We start from the raw sequence: 14,972 nt of genomic DNA, 5'->3' as shown, positions 1-14,972 counted from the left end.
GCCTTGTGCTTAAGTTTTGAGATAAGAGTTTCACTCTGTAGGTAAGGCTGGCTGCCTGCCCTGGCATCTCCAATGATGGCGTTTCAGGCATGGAGCTCTCCTGTCTACTATAAAAGCAGGTTTTTCATTTACTCCTGGGAAAAAAATAAAAATTGTTTGGAGATGTGAAACTCACTAACCAGAACCTTTGTGCCAGACAGGGTTAACTGTCCTGACTTACTGTTTCCTGTGGAGTCAGAGCTCAGCAAGGGTTAAATGAAAGGTTAAGTAAAGTAAGAGCCTTCCTCCTGAGCCAAGAGCCATGCTGAGCTGCTGTCCAGCTCACATCACACAGGTCACAATTCCAATGCCTTTACTCACAGAAATGAAAGCAAAGGGGTGTGTGCCACACAGCATGCCGCTCACAGCCTCCAGCAGAGCCACCCTCAAAGAAAACCTCACACACTAAGGAAATGTAAACCTGATAAAGGACCCACTGTTCTAGGGCTGTAACAAAGACAGGGTGCGGTGGCGTCTGCCATCCACCCTGAGCCAACATTGGGCAGGAAAGGTATGTGGACTGTTGGGAGTTTGAGGCCAACCTGGACTACAAAGTGAGACTGTCTCAGAAAAATAAAAGATCAGTCATTACTACAGTGTTCACTTCTTTGACCATTATTTACTCTAGCTGGAAGATAAATGTGACCAAAAAAAAAAAAAAAAAAAAATTTATTGTCTTTAAAACCTAGTCCTAACAGATGTCAGAAAAAGACTCATATAGGCCATGGTGGCACACTCCTCATGGTGGTACACTCCTGTAGTCTTAGCAATGGGAAAACAAGAGGCAGGAGAATCAAAGTTCAGATATCCTAGCTACCAAGACTGAGGCTAGCCTGGGCTACACAAGACACTGTCTCAAGAAAGAAATACTCAAAACCCAGTTCTGCCTTCTGGTCTCCTAGAAAGGTCTAATTCAAAAGATGACTCTGGTATTATCAAAGAAAAGCTGACAGTAAATAAGGCCAGGGGTGGCAGTACATGTGCACTTGGGAGGCTAACTGCTTCTTAGTGAGTTCAGAGCCAGCCAGAGCATCCTGAGACCGTCTCAGCTACAGACCAGTAAATGTAGACGTTTTTACTGTCCAACGAAGCACACACTTCAGACACACACCCTGAGCTTTTTTATCCTTAGAGAACCAAAAGTGATTATGTGGCTTCAGCTGCATTTTTAAAAACTGGGTGTGGGGAACTGGTGAGACGGCTCAGTGGTTAAGAGTACTGACTGCTCTTGAGGTCCTGAGTTCAATTCCCAACAACCACATGGCGGCTCACAACCATCTGTAATGGGATCCAATGCCCTGTTCTGGTGTGTCTGAAGACAATGACAGTGTACTCACTCATATACATGAAATAAAAAATAAATAAATAAATAAATAAATAAATAAACAAACACAAAAGAACCCCCCCAAAAAACAACTAGGCGTACAGGTAAGTGCTTGTGGAGGCCTGAAAATATCTTGAATGTTATTCTCAGCAATGCTGCCCATCTTCTTTGAGACAGGCCTCTAGCTGGCCTGGAGCTCACTGACTGACTCAGGTAGGCTGACCAGTCAATGGATCCATGAGATCTTCCTGTCGCTGCCACCCCAGCAATGGGTCACAAGTACAAGGCACCACCTTCCAGATCAAAAGGTTTTTCTTGGCCAGGCAGTGGCAGCACATAGCTTTCACCTCCAGAAATGGGAGGAAGAAGCAGGTGGAGATCTGTGAGTCTGAGGCCATCTTGGTCTACAAAGTGAGTTCCATGCCTGTCAGGACTGGACTTAAGAGATGCTGTCTTAAAAAAAAAAAAAAAAAAAAAAAAAAAAAAAAAAAAAAGTGGGGCTAAAGAGATGGCTCAGTGGTTAAGAGCACTGACTACTCTTCCAGAGGTCCTGAGTTCAATTCCCAACAACCACTGAAGACAGCTACAGTGTACTCACATATATAAAATAAATCAATCTTTAAAAAAAAAAAAAAGTTTCTTCTTTCAAAAGCTAAGAATTGCTTTTTGGAACTGCTAGGCCTGACTTCAGGGAGCAAAGGAAGTCTTGATAGTAACAGACAGCTCTGGGCTTATTCACCTAGGACGAGAAGGCTGAAGAAAATGGTCATGCCACTTGACTGCTCCTCCTGCTGGGCCTGCTCTCCCGTCTGCACCGGAAGGATAGGCTTGGCAGGTGTTGGCAGCACCAGCTTCGTGGTGACACCCAAGGTAGTGTGAAGGGTAAAGTTGAAGCTCTCATGGGTTGTGTTGGAGAACCTGTTGGAGATATACAAGCAGCATTCAGATAAAGAAAAGGGTCAGGGAATAAAAACCCACACCTTGACTAAATGAGAATTTGGCAAAGCCCTGACGGTGCAGACAGCAGGCAGGGCTTCAAGTGGGAGGGTTCCTGCCTACACAGCATGCCAGTGACTTCTACTGTCGCTAAGTACTGCCATCCATCCAGAAGTCAGGAAGAAAGGGGTCAGGACTATGGAGAAAGACTTATAAAAGGCTAGGGTCAGGGTTGCAACTCAGCTGGTAGTGCCTTCAGGAAGCACTGGGTTTGATCTTCAGTACTGTATAAACCAGTTGTGTGGCCCAGGCCTATAACCCCAGCACCCAGGAGCAAGAGGAAGGATCAGGAGTTCAAGGGTGTTTCAGCTACAATACCAGCTTGGGCTACATGTTATCATAGGCTAACAAAACAAAAATAGAAAGCCTAAGGTTACAGAACAGTTGGTTAGGCAAGAGGATCACAAGTTCAAAGCCTGCAGGGGCTAGTGAGTTCAATGCCAGCCTAAGTCTCACTAACTTAGTGAGACCCTGTCTCAAATATAGAGTAAAAGAGGTGGGCACAGGGGCACATGACTTAATCCTAAGAAGTTTGCAGCATATCGACATAGAGTTCCAGGCCAACCAGAGCTGCACAGTGCAATCTTGTCTCATACAAATGAATGACCTGCCCAGGATGCACCAGACTCTAGAGGTAATCGCCAGTAAGTCCCTTTCTCCCCACCAAAAACAACAGAAAAAGAAGAGAAGCAGGTGGGTGGTGGTGGTGCATGTCTTTAACCCCAGTACTCAGAAAACAGAGGCAGGCAGATCTCTGTGAGTTGAAGGCCAGCAGAGCAAGTTCCAGGATAGCCAGGTCTATGCAGAGAAACCTTGTCTGGGGTTGAGGGGAGGAGGGTGCTTCTATCCTTTGAACTTAATAAGGGCAGCAAGGTATGGTAATCCATGCCTGTTCTGTTATTTCTGCACTTGGGAGACAGATTCAGGAAAGCTGAGTTCAAGACCAAGGTCACAGCCGGGCGGTGGTGGCGCACGCCTTTAATCCCAGCACTTGGGAGGCAGAGGCAGGCGGATTTCTGAGTTCGAGGCCAGCCTGGTCTACCGAGTGAGTTCCAGGACAGCCAGGGCTACACAGAGAAACCCTGTCTCAAAAAACAAAAACAAACAAACAAACAAAAACAAAAGACCAAGGTCACCCTGGCCTACATAGTGAAACACAGTGAGTTCAAGACCAGTTTTGTGGGCTATATGAACCCATCTCAAAAACAAAACAACAAAACAAAAACAAATTCCTAGGGTGGAACTGGAGTCTCCCCACACCCCAGGTTCAATATTATTTACTTTTCTAGTTTACACTTTCCTTGAATTTTGGATGCAGTGTGTGTGTTTGACTAAACTAGGGATTGAACTCAGGACCTCAGGTATGGTGGGCAAAGGCGCTACTAGTCATATTCTAGCCCTACTAGGATTATGTCCATAAACTAAAGAGTTGGCTGAATCTGCCCAGTTGTTCTCCCCAGAATGCCCTAACCTACCCTACCAACCCCTTCTTGAATCTCGAAGGGCTCAGGTCTTCTGCTCTGAAACACCCCACTCTATCGAGGCTTCTCATGCTCTCAAGCTGAGGCTTATAAACTCATGTAGTAGTGACAGAATTGTGGCCATTGAGCACTGCCTCATTTCAGGACCCCATAATCGGACCAAGCTTCAAACCCACAACTCAAACCATCTGGCTCTATATTACCTCTTCTGCGAGGCCTATTTCAGTGTCTGGGACAGCACAGGTACACAAGAGAGTTAATGACTTGGTTCCTGGGTGGCCAAGAGCTACCTGAAATATTCCCAGTAAAAAGTTCAGTATCAATTAAGGGGCTCCTTGTTAATTTGCAGGGGCTCATTTCTTTCTTTCTTTTTCTTTTTTCTTTTTTTGTTTTTTTGAGACAGGGTTTCTCTGTGTAGCCCTGGCTGTCCTAGAACTCACTCTGTAGACCAGGCTGGCCTCGAACTCAGAAATCCACCTGCCTCTGCCTCCCAAGTGCTGGAATTAAAGGCGTGCGCCACCACTGCCCGGCCAGGGGCTCATTTCAAAAGAGGGAATTTGTAATGCGACACAACCGATGGTGTCCTACCAAGCATGAAGACGGACTAACAGTAGCACATACCCAAAAAAGGGCTGGAGGGGACCTCATCATGTCATTGCTCCGGACACTGTCAACGACTTGTCACTCTCAAGTGCTCTCTCCCTTCTGTTTCCCGGCAGTACTAGGGACTGAACCGGGGACTCAGTGCGCTACAGCCCCAGCATCACCCACTTCTTACATCTCTCCTGTAAGGTTTTCTTTTTTCCTAGGGTGGGCTCCTCGTCCCTCATACTACTCAATTTCCTTCCAAACATTTGGCAGGATCTGAAAACACCCTGTCTACACAACGTCTCCCACTGGAGCATCATGGCGGCTCCCCGTGGGCGGCTCCTGCCGCCCAAGGCCGAGAGAAACGGTCAACCAGCAGTTAATGAATGAAAGAAAACTGCTAGGGACAGACAAGAACATTGAAGGTTGCTGATGGTTACAGGGGATGCCATTGGCTGCTTGTGGCAATGAAAGGACTTCCTGGAGGAAGACAAGAAGAGCCTGGCAACCTTCAGAAACCGGAAACTGGGAGAGGGAATGACGTTCGCGGCTTCCGCCAGGCTACGCTATAGGCCTGCGCGTGGTGATCAATATCTGACCTCCGGGAAGCCGCAGAGCCGGAGTCTTCATCCCGCTCCCCCCCCCCCCCCCGTCAACCCCGGCCACCCGGGCGCCCAAGGCCCGCTGTCGCCCGCCGGCCCGGCCCTGCCGCCTCCGCTACCCGAAGCAGCACACTCACTCCTCCTCCGCCATCTTCTCCCCAGTCCTGCGAGCTTCCGGGACTACAGAGTTCGGCGCCGCAAGGCTAGCGGGGCCTGCGGCTGCTTCCGGTTTCCGCTGCGGGCAGGGGCGGGGCTTGGCCTCCAGGGCGGCCCTCTGCCCTGTCCTCTCGGTGGCCGGAGAGTGGGATGACTTCAGGGACTTTTTGTAGGCTTTTTCCGGCCAGGCCGTGTGACGATCTGGCCTCGGGACAGTCCGGCTTTTTCCGGTCCCCGGGCGAGAAGGGGTTGGAGGAAACTTTTGAGATCCGAGTGACTCAGCTGTGAGCAAAGCCGTCCGCCCCGCGTGGAAATCACAGGGCTAAGAATGGGGGAAGAAGGTCTCTCTGGGCGTCCAGGCAGGCTGTGCGGAGGGAGTCTGGAGTCGCGTTCCGAGTCGGCCTCCGTTTCCCCAGCCGTAGGAAGAGTAGACAGAGGGCCTTTGAAACGCTAGACAGTATATTCCTAGTATAAAAGTTGAGAAACAGGAATACAGAGGTTAGGTGTTCACCATTGGTTTATTGGTTGGTGTAGTATATGTGGAAATGAGATCCGAGACAACTTGAGGGGTTTCATTCTTGCCTTCCACCGTGTCGGTCCTTAGCATTGAACTCTGGTAATAAGGGTTAGCGGCACCGCCTTACTCATTGAGCTATCTCAGCACCCCAACAAATTATTTTTAACCTCTGTGTGTGTTTGTGTGTGTGGGGGGGTTACACTAGGAGGTCCGAGGTTATCAGATGTCTTCCTTACTCTGCTCCACCTTAATTTATGAGACATGGAACCTGAAACTGGGGATATGACATAGTGGCTAGTCAACAACTTCCAGGGATCCTCCTTTCTCAGTCTCCCTGTCCCTACGGTTACAGATGCCAGCAGCCATCCCTGGTGTTTATGTGGATGTTAGAACACTAACTGTGGTTCTCATTGTTTGCACACTAAGTGCATTGCCCACTGGGCTTTCAACACCGAGGGTAACTTGAACACTCTACCTATATTGCTTAAACCTGGCCGGGAACTGTTGAGGTCATTATGGGACCTTCTAGGTGTTCGCCTCCAGAGCCCTCCCAGCCTATGTAATTCTTTACCCCCTTAATAAAGCTTAATAGGTAGTAATAAATGATTGCTCTGTCACTTTCCCAGAGACTGATCCTTCTCTCTTGTCTTGAGCAGTTGGGTTTGGAGGGTGAGAGATGCCCCACCCCCACCCCAATTCAGGCATCTGTCTACTCCTGTGCAGGATGGAACCTAGGGCAACACACGGTAGGCAGGTGGTCTTCTGCTGAGCTAACATGCCCAAGTTCTCTGTGGAGACCTACTGTATGCCGAGATGTACCTTGTGGGGTTGAGGCTATACAAAGGAACAAGGAAAGCCAGGTATTAAGGCAAGATAAAATTAAATGAACAAGGGAAGCCTCACACTAGCTGAGAACAGGAATTCCAGCACAACTAATATTTGCCGAGAAGTCTGCCCACATAAAGAAATTTTCATATATGAATGCTCAAACAAGACTGCCGATGATGCTGGGTAACAGCATGTGCCACCAGCCTAAAGACCCTTAGCTTAATTCCTGTGACACACATGGTAGGAAAGAACTGACTCCTGCAAATTGTCCTTGACCTCCAAGGACGTGGGATATGACATGCACACACACACACACACACACACACACACACTGCTAAATTCTTTGTCAACTTGACAAAAGCTAGAATTGTTAAAAAGAATATCAATGGAGACAATGTCTCTGTAAGATCCTGCTGTAGTGCATTTTCTTAGTGATTTTTGGAGGATGGCCCAGCCCATTGTGGGTAGGTCCATCCCTGAGCTGGTGGTCCTGAGTTCCATAAGAAAGCAGGTTGAGCAAGCCATGAAGAGCAAACCAGTAAGCAGCACCCCTCCATGTTCTCTGCTTCAGCTCCTGCCCCCAGGGTCCTGCCCTGTTTGAGGTCCTGTCCTGACTTCCTTTGATGATGAACAGTGATGTGGAAGTGTAAGCTAAATAAATCATTTCTTCTCCATGTTGTTTTGGTTACGGTGTTTCCTCAAAGCAGTAGAAACCCCAAGACACACACCCCAAATAAGTGGAATTTTTAAAAACAAAGAGCTTGAGAAGACCTTGAACCAGCTGAGTGATGGCACATACCGTTAATCCCAGTACTCTGGAGGCGGAGACAGATGGATCCCTTGAGTTTGAGGCCAGCCTGGTGTGACTGCATAAGAGACCCTGTCTCAAAGGGCGGTAATAATAAAGGTCTAGAGAGAGGGCTCAGTGGATAAGAGTCCTGATTTCTCTTCCAGAGGACATGGGTTTGAATACCAGCACCACTAGGTGGCTTTAAGGAGCTGTAACTCCAGTTCCAGGGGATTTGGCACCACCTTCTGGCCTCTACAGGTACTGCATGCACATATTGCACAGGTGTACACATAGACAAAACACCCATCAATAGAAAATTTTAAAAATAAATATACTGGGGCCTGCATGTGGTGGTCAGAGAACACTTGTAGAGTCATTTCTCTCTTACCTTTATGTGGGTTCTAGGTCCTGAACTCAAGTCTTCAGGCTTGGCTTATGAAATAGGTGGCTTTACCTCCTGCAGAACCTGTAGCCCCCCCCCCCCCAGCTGTAAGACATTCTTAAGGCCTGAGCACTGATCACCGTGAGTGTGACCTTACTCCCTACTCATGCATTGTCTGGGACTCTCCCAAAAGAGATCAGACTTCTGTTAGAGAAAACACCCAAATTTCCCACGCAGCCCCTGGGAAAGAGTTTTACCTACTCGGCTACAATCTCATCCTTGTCACATCAGAACCCAACCACCCTATATTGTCATCCACCCAAGAAAACAGGAAAACAATCTCCTCATATTCATCTTGAAATTTTTTCTGTGGCCAGGCCAAAGGTCCTGAGGCTAGGCTGGTAATGTCTGTGGGTTAGATGGGCCTGCCACAAAGGCTGCCACCAAGGCCAAGGGCCTGAGCTTCATCCCTGAGACCCACATGGATGGGAAAAAAAACCTTTCTTCTTCAGCCACCATATAGTGCCTTGTGGTGGCATGTACGCCACACACACACAGTAAATAAATTTTGTGCTCCTTCTGAGTCTTGGGGCTAAGCATATAGTTCAGGTGGCAGAGTGCTCGCTCAATCCATGAAGCCCTGGGTTCAAGCCCTAGCCCTGGGAAGACTGAGCCAAAAGGAGCAGAGGATCAAAGGTCATCATCCTCTGCTGTTTAATGAGAGTGAGGCCAGCCTGGGTTATATGAGACCTTGTCTCAAAAGTAAAAGAGAGAAAGAAGAATTCTTCCTGGATGTACCTGAGAGGAAGTCTCTGGAAAGAACTCAGTCTGCAGGGGGCAGTATAGAGCTGTGTCTTCAGCCACGCCCCATGGTCAACAGTAGTATGAGTTGAGGTTGAGGCTAGTCTGGCCAGTGTAGCAAGATCCTATCAAAAGTGTGTGGGGGGGGGGGGGGGGAGGCATGAGTATTGGGCTTCTGTATCTGCCATTCAGAAGGCACTGCAAGTCCAGGGTCATCCTGCTGTGACGGTCCAGTTCCAGGCCCACCTGTCCCCGAAAGTCAGAAGAGTGCTTCAGGTTCCCTGAAACAGGAGTTACAGGGTGGATGTGAGCCATGGTGCCCAGGCTGGGAATGGGACCCAGGTCCCCTGCAAGAGCAACGAGTGCTCCGAACGGCTGAGCCTTCTTTCCAGCCCCACAGAATAAATGTAAATAAGTTTATCCTGCATGTGCGAGGAAGTGGAGTAAAGGCTTGGGGCGATGGCTCTTCATCAAGACAGCAGCCTGAGCTTGGTTCATCGGAGTCATGTAAAGATGGAAGAAGGGAAGTCCTCTGACGTGCACATGCATGCTACAGCATGTGTCTCACATACGCACACACACACACACATCATACACACACACTACACATACACACACACACACCACACACACATCATACACATACACATTATACACACACACACTACATATACACATCATACACACACACATTATACACACACATCATACACACACACACCACACACGCACACCATACACACACACACACAACACAACCATAAATAAACATTTAAAAATAAGTCAGCTAGGCCTGGCGGCACAAGCCTTTAATCCCAGCACTTGAGAGGCAGAGGCAGGTGGAGCTCTGTGAGTTTGAGGCCAGCCTGGTCTGCAGAGTGAGTTAGTTGCAGGACAGCCAGGGCTATGTAGAGAGACCCTGTCTCAAAAAAAAAAAAGTATGAGAGGGTTTCCTTCAGACATAGATGATGTGGCAGAGGTGGCAAAAGGTGGCCTCCTGGTGCAGACAGAAGCCAGGGTTGAGCCTGGTGACAGAAACAGCCTTTCACCTGCCAATGGCTTGTTATCAAAAACATGTTAAAGCAAGTGGTTGAGATCCACCCGTTTGACACTGAGTTCTTCCTCTAGGTGTGGTGCAGTACTGTTGTGTCCATAATTCCTTATGAATCATCCCAGCAGATAATAATATGTCCAAAAGACACAGGGAAGCCAAGCCATCACATAGCAAGCCACTATTGTGACTGGGACTTAGGTGCAGTCTGGTGTGGACAGTAACTTTGCTGTTCATGGCTGCCTTGGTTTGTCTGCCTCTACACTGGGGCCAAGAGCTTCCTTTCATAGATTGGCACTACGATTAGTGAGATGGCTGTAAAAGGAGGAGCCTGGGGCTCTGGCTGGTCACATTTGTTAAGAGCCTGGTAGCTGAAATTCCCTGAGAGCTGCCCCCTTGACCCGTCCACTGACCTGTTAAACCAACACTGAGCTGGGGTTTTGTGAAGATCATGGGCTTCCCAGTCATGCCTTTACCAGGTGTGGTGCCTACCTCAGTCAGCCCTCGGGCTGCTACAGACCTGCCCTCTGGCCCATGGGCAAGTCCCAGGATCTTCTCACCTATTCCGGGGTTATTGCCCCAGGAAGGCAAATAGAGTCATTGAACTTGAGCGTGTGCTGTGCCAGGCAGAGAGGTCACTGTCAGAAGAGCACAGCCAGGGAAGGCGCCAGGATGGCCGGTCCAGCTCTGCCAGAGCTCCAGCCTGCAGCTGCCCTGACGGCGCCCCTCCCTAGAAGGCTGTCTGGCTACAGGGCAAACTCTTGCCTGTGTCCTCTGTTGGTCTTTCCCTTCCTTGTCAGTAAACTTTTTGTTGTCTCATTGAAACGTCACAGCCTGTGGGGGCTCTCCTTTGACTACTCAGGCTGCGTGGCCTGTGTCTAAGGAGCTGACAGGAAATATTGTGGGGTTTGGGGCCTGGTGCCCTGTGAGGTAGAACCCCCAGGTTATAGCATGCAAACACTTAAGGATCGGCTGCTTTATGATAAAACTTTTTAAGTACCAAAAGGCTTGAGCTGGGAGCACAACTCTTGGCCAGCACTCACGAGGTCTTAGGCTCAATTCCCTAGTATCAGGGAAAAAAAAAATCTATCCCAAGCTTCGGTGGTAGACATCTTTCACCCCAGCACCTGGCGGGCAGAGACGGGCAGATCCTGGAGTTCCAGGCTGGCCTGATCTACATACCAAGTTCAAAGCTCACCAGGACTACATGGTATCAAATACACACACACACACACACACACACGCACGCACGCACGCACGCACGCACGCACACATGACCAATACTTTGGGCTGTTTAGATTAAGGGGCTTGTCGCCAAGCCTGAGGACCTGAGTTCAATCCCAGAGACACACATAGTGAAAAGCAAGAACCTATTCTCTCAAGTTGTCTTCACCCCTCCACCCATGGCCATCCACATATGAGTTATAGTCACACATATACATAGTATACACACACATAAAAAAATCATTTTTATAAAGAAAAGGTTTGCATGTCTGACTTTTATTTGTTTTGTGTATATGAATGTTTTGCTTGCAGAAGCAGGTGTTAGGCCCCTAGCACTAGGGTTACAGGTGCCTGTGAGCAGCTGTGTGGGAGCTGGGGAGTCCAACCTGGGTTCTGGGCCAGAACAGCCAGTGAGTGCTCTTAACCACTGAGCCACCTTCTCAGTCCCAACACTTAAAACAAACAAACAAACAAACAAACAAACAGACAGACAGACCAGACAGTGTCATATAGATCAGGCTGCCCTGGCCTTCACTGTGTAGCCAAGGATGTCTTTTGAGTTTTGTAGCCAAGGGTGGACCTTGAACCCTTGATCCTCCTGGGATTACTGATGTGTGCCGTGATAGCCCTTCTGTGCGGTCTAGGGATGGAACCCAGGGCTTTGTGCATGGTGGGCGTGCACTCACGGCTGAGTTACGTCTAGGTGAAGGGAAGCTCCTAGAGAGAAACTGTACTCACCTTGAGTGTTCTACAAAGGATCGGTAACTAATTAAACCTCAGTGATGGGGTGGGGTGGGGGGAGGTGGGGAAAGTTGGGAGGTTGCAAACCCTGAGCCAAATTATCTCAGGATGCAGTTAGCTTCCTTACTAGCCAGCTCTTGCCCATGTCTGGGTCTAACCTCACATCCTTGTGACTGTCACATGAAAGCTCTTGGGATGTATTAACAGAACCCTGGCTTCCACCAACCCCAAAGCTAAGAATATCATGCATGGCATCTGAGGCTGGGAAAAGGGGTGTCCCTTTTTGCTGAAACTGCCCACTTGAGCGGGTCTCAACCCGTGGATTGTGACCCCCTTTGAGAGGCTGAACGACCTGTCATAGAGGTCGCATATCAGATATTCTGAATTTCAGATATTTACATTATGATTCAAAACAGTATCAAAATTACAGTTATGAAGTAGCAACAAAAATAATGTTATGGTTGGGGGTCACCACAGCATGAGGAAGTGTGTTAAAGGTCATGGCGTTAGGACACTGAGAACCTCGGCTCTACCTCATGTTCCCCACTACTGTATTTGAAAAGTTGAGCGCTACTGGTGCACGCCTTTAATCCCAGCACTTGGGAGGCAGAGGCAGGTGGATTTCTGAGTTCGAGGCCAGCCTGGTCTACATAGTGAGTTCCAGGACAGCCAGGGCTACACAAAGAAACCCTGTCTAAAAAAAAAAAAAAAGGAAGAAAGAAAATGAAAAAAGAAGGAAAAATAAAAGTGTCTTGATACATGACTTTATTTTTAATAATTTGCTTTTAAATATTTAGTTAAATATTGATTGATTGGATTGGTTGATTGATTGATTGATTGATTGATTGAGTCAGAGCCTCAGTATGGAGTTCTGGCTGTCCTGGAGCTCGCTACACAGAGCAAGTTTCACTGACTTCACAGAGATCTGCCTGCTTCTGTATCTCAGGCACTGGCATTAAAAGCGTGTGCTTCCAAGCCCAGCTATTTTTATTGTTTTTGCATCATTTATTTATTGTGTTTTTATGAGTGAGGGGCAGCACACATGCAGAGGTCAGAAAATAATATGCAGATATCGACTCTCTCCCTCTGTCCCATAGGTACTAGGGATCAAACTCGGGTCATCAGGTTTGCTGGCAGGTGTCCTCACTCACTGAGCCGTCTCTCTACCCCATATGTTATTCATGTCTGTCTGATATATACACACACACATATATGACATATATATATTAGAATAGAGTTATATATGACATATATATATTAGAATAGAGTATGGACTGGAGAGATGGCTAAGTGGTTAACAGCACTTGTTGCAAGCTGGGCAGTAGTGGCCATTTTAATCCCAACCCTGGAGAGGCAGAGGTGTCTCTCTCTCTCTCTCTCTCCCTCTCTCTCTCTCTCTCTCTCTCTCTCTCTCTCTCTCTCTGTGCCTAAAACAGTAGGAATGCTTCTCATTAGGTCCTAAGGACTTGTACATGTCTCTGAGGACTTTTCATGATCAGACATCTCTTCCTTCCTCGGTTGCTCTCTCCCTTCTATCGTGTTTCCTTCCTTTCTGAGTTTCTTTTTTGTTGTTGTTGGTTTGTTTTGGTTTGGTTTGTTTTGGTTGAGACAGGGTTTCTCTGTGTAGTCCTGGCTGTCCTGGAACTCACTCTGTAGACCAGGCTGGCCTCAACTCAGAAATCTGCCTGCCTCTGCCTCCCAAGTGCTGGGATTAAAGGTGTGTGCCACCACCGCCCAGCCATTTCTGAGTTTCTATCTCTATGGTCCAAGCTTCCTGAGAAAGAACGCCTTGATCTTCTGCCTTTGTTCACCCATTGCTTGCTTGGATTGCACTGCAGGGCTCAGTCACCCCTCAGTCCTTGTCCAACCTGAGGAAGGCAGTCATTTAGCCCAGTGCACAGGTATAGAGACCTGAACCAGTGTTCATTGCTTAGTACTTAGAAGCTGGACTAGGGTGTAGCTCAGTGGTAGAGCCTTGCACAGGTAAAGCCTTGAGTGTGAGTCTCAATTCTGCAAAAACTAAAAACTATAAAATGGGGGTAGGGTGGGAGTGGAGAGATGGCTCAGTGGTTAAGACTGTTTGCTCTTTCAGACCTGGGTTCTGTTCCTAGCACCTACATGGTGGCTCACAACTGTCTGTAACTCCAGTTCCAGAGGATCTGACACCCTCTTCTGGCCTCTGAGGGAACTGCATGCATGTTGCAGACACACACACAGGCGAAGCACCCATGCACATAATAAAATAAAAATAATAAAATAAAATAAAATAAAATAAAATAATCTCAAAAACAAAAACAGGGACCCAAGCCAGACATAGCAGCTCCTGCTGTAATCCCCACAATCAGGAGACTGAACCAGGAGGATCACTGTGAGTTTGAAGCCAGGCTGGACTATACGTTAAAAGTAAGTCCCAGTCCAGCTTGGACTGCAGAGTAACTTCCAGGCCGAGGTATGTTACAGAAGGAAACGCTGTCTCAAACAAACAAGGAGCTATAAGCCAGTGAAGGATGTGGCATGAACAGATTAGATTAAAACACCCCAAATGCGTATGTTCCTGGTTCTTTCCTTTAGCAGCTTTGTGGGGTTAAGCTGAAGGAGCAGGCAGGGTTGTGTCCCTCTTGGAGAGCCAGAGAAAATCTCTTTTCCCAGTTTCTGCCTGTTCCAGCCTCCAGAAGCTGCTGGGATGCAGGGTTCATGAATGTCCCTAGCATCTCTTCAAAACCTGTAAATCTTCTGGGCAGTGGTGGCACAAGCCTTTGATCCTAGCAGAGACAGCAGATCTTTGTGAGTTCAAGGCCAGCATGGTCTACAGAGCTAGCTGTAAGACAGCTAGAGCTACACAAACAAACCGTTTCTCAGGAAAAACAACAAAAAGAACAAAAACAAACAAACAAAACAAAAGGCACTTGTAAATCCTCAAAATTCTTTAAGGCTTCAAGATGCCCCAGGGGACCTGTGGAAGTAAAGCTGAAGGGGGCGGGGGGGGGGGGCCTATGGGACAAAATGTAAAATAAAGAATGAAGTCTGTTTGAGAATATGGCTTTCTGATCCAGCCAAGACCCATCACTGTGAGGCTTCAACTTAGAACAGAGACCCTGTAGCCTTCTAGAGGAGAGGAGACCGAGAATACAGGCTTCCACATGAGACCAGAGAGCCGGGCCAGATGGAGTGAGTATCCTGGAAGCTCAGCACCCAGGAGGCAGAGGGCAGACCTGACCGGACATGACTCAGACACAACCCTGGAGGCCTGAGGTGGACTCTGGACCCATGTAAAGACGAAAAGAGAGAACTAAGTCTATCAGGCTGTCCTTCGACCTCCACATTTGTGGCATGACACACAAGTCCATCCGTAAATAAATAGATGTAATTTAAAGCCGTTTTCAGATCTTTAAGTCTTACTCACATCCTTTCTCGGGGGTTCTGGGGCTGCGCTACCATGAGAGGGGCGGGGC

At 48.0% G+C, this 14,972-nt stretch overlaps 1 protein-coding gene across 4 annotated transcripts in view; it reads right to left on the bottom strand.

Moving 5' to 3' along the window:
• The window catches only part of Slc9a8 (solute carrier family 9 member A8), a 54,606-nt gene extending 49,339 nt beyond the window's left edge, over positions 1-5,267 (bottom strand). For 3 of the 4 annotated variants that reach the window (XR_004606151.2, XM_034494847.2, XM_034494848.2), the window contains exons 1-2: positions 5,168-5,267; positions 2,103-2,281 (exon numbers count right to left, since the gene is read on the bottom strand). Coding sequence is in view for 3 of the 4 variants with exons in the window: in XM_034494847.2 (XP_034350738.1) it covers positions 2,103-2,281; positions 5,168-5,181 (193 nt within the window). In the remaining variant the exon portion in view is untranslated. Of the gene's footprint in view, positions 1-2,102; positions 2,282-4,461; positions 5,024-5,167 lie in introns of those variants that run through there. The other variant, XM_076930270.1, reaches the window with a different exon arrangement.
• Between the last annotated feature and the right edge of the window lie 9,705 nt (positions 5,268-14,972).

The sequence above is a fragment of the Arvicanthis niloticus genome, chromosome 2 (assembly GCF_011762505.2).
Source record: "Arvicanthis niloticus isolate mArvNil1 chromosome 2, mArvNil1.pat.X, whole genome shotgun sequence".
Classification (NCBI taxonomy): Eukaryota; Metazoa; Chordata; class Mammalia; order Rodentia; family Muridae; genus Arvicanthis; species Arvicanthis niloticus.
The sequence above is the reverse complement of the archived record's forward strand: the minus strand, read 5'-3'. Positions and strand labels throughout refer to the sequence as shown.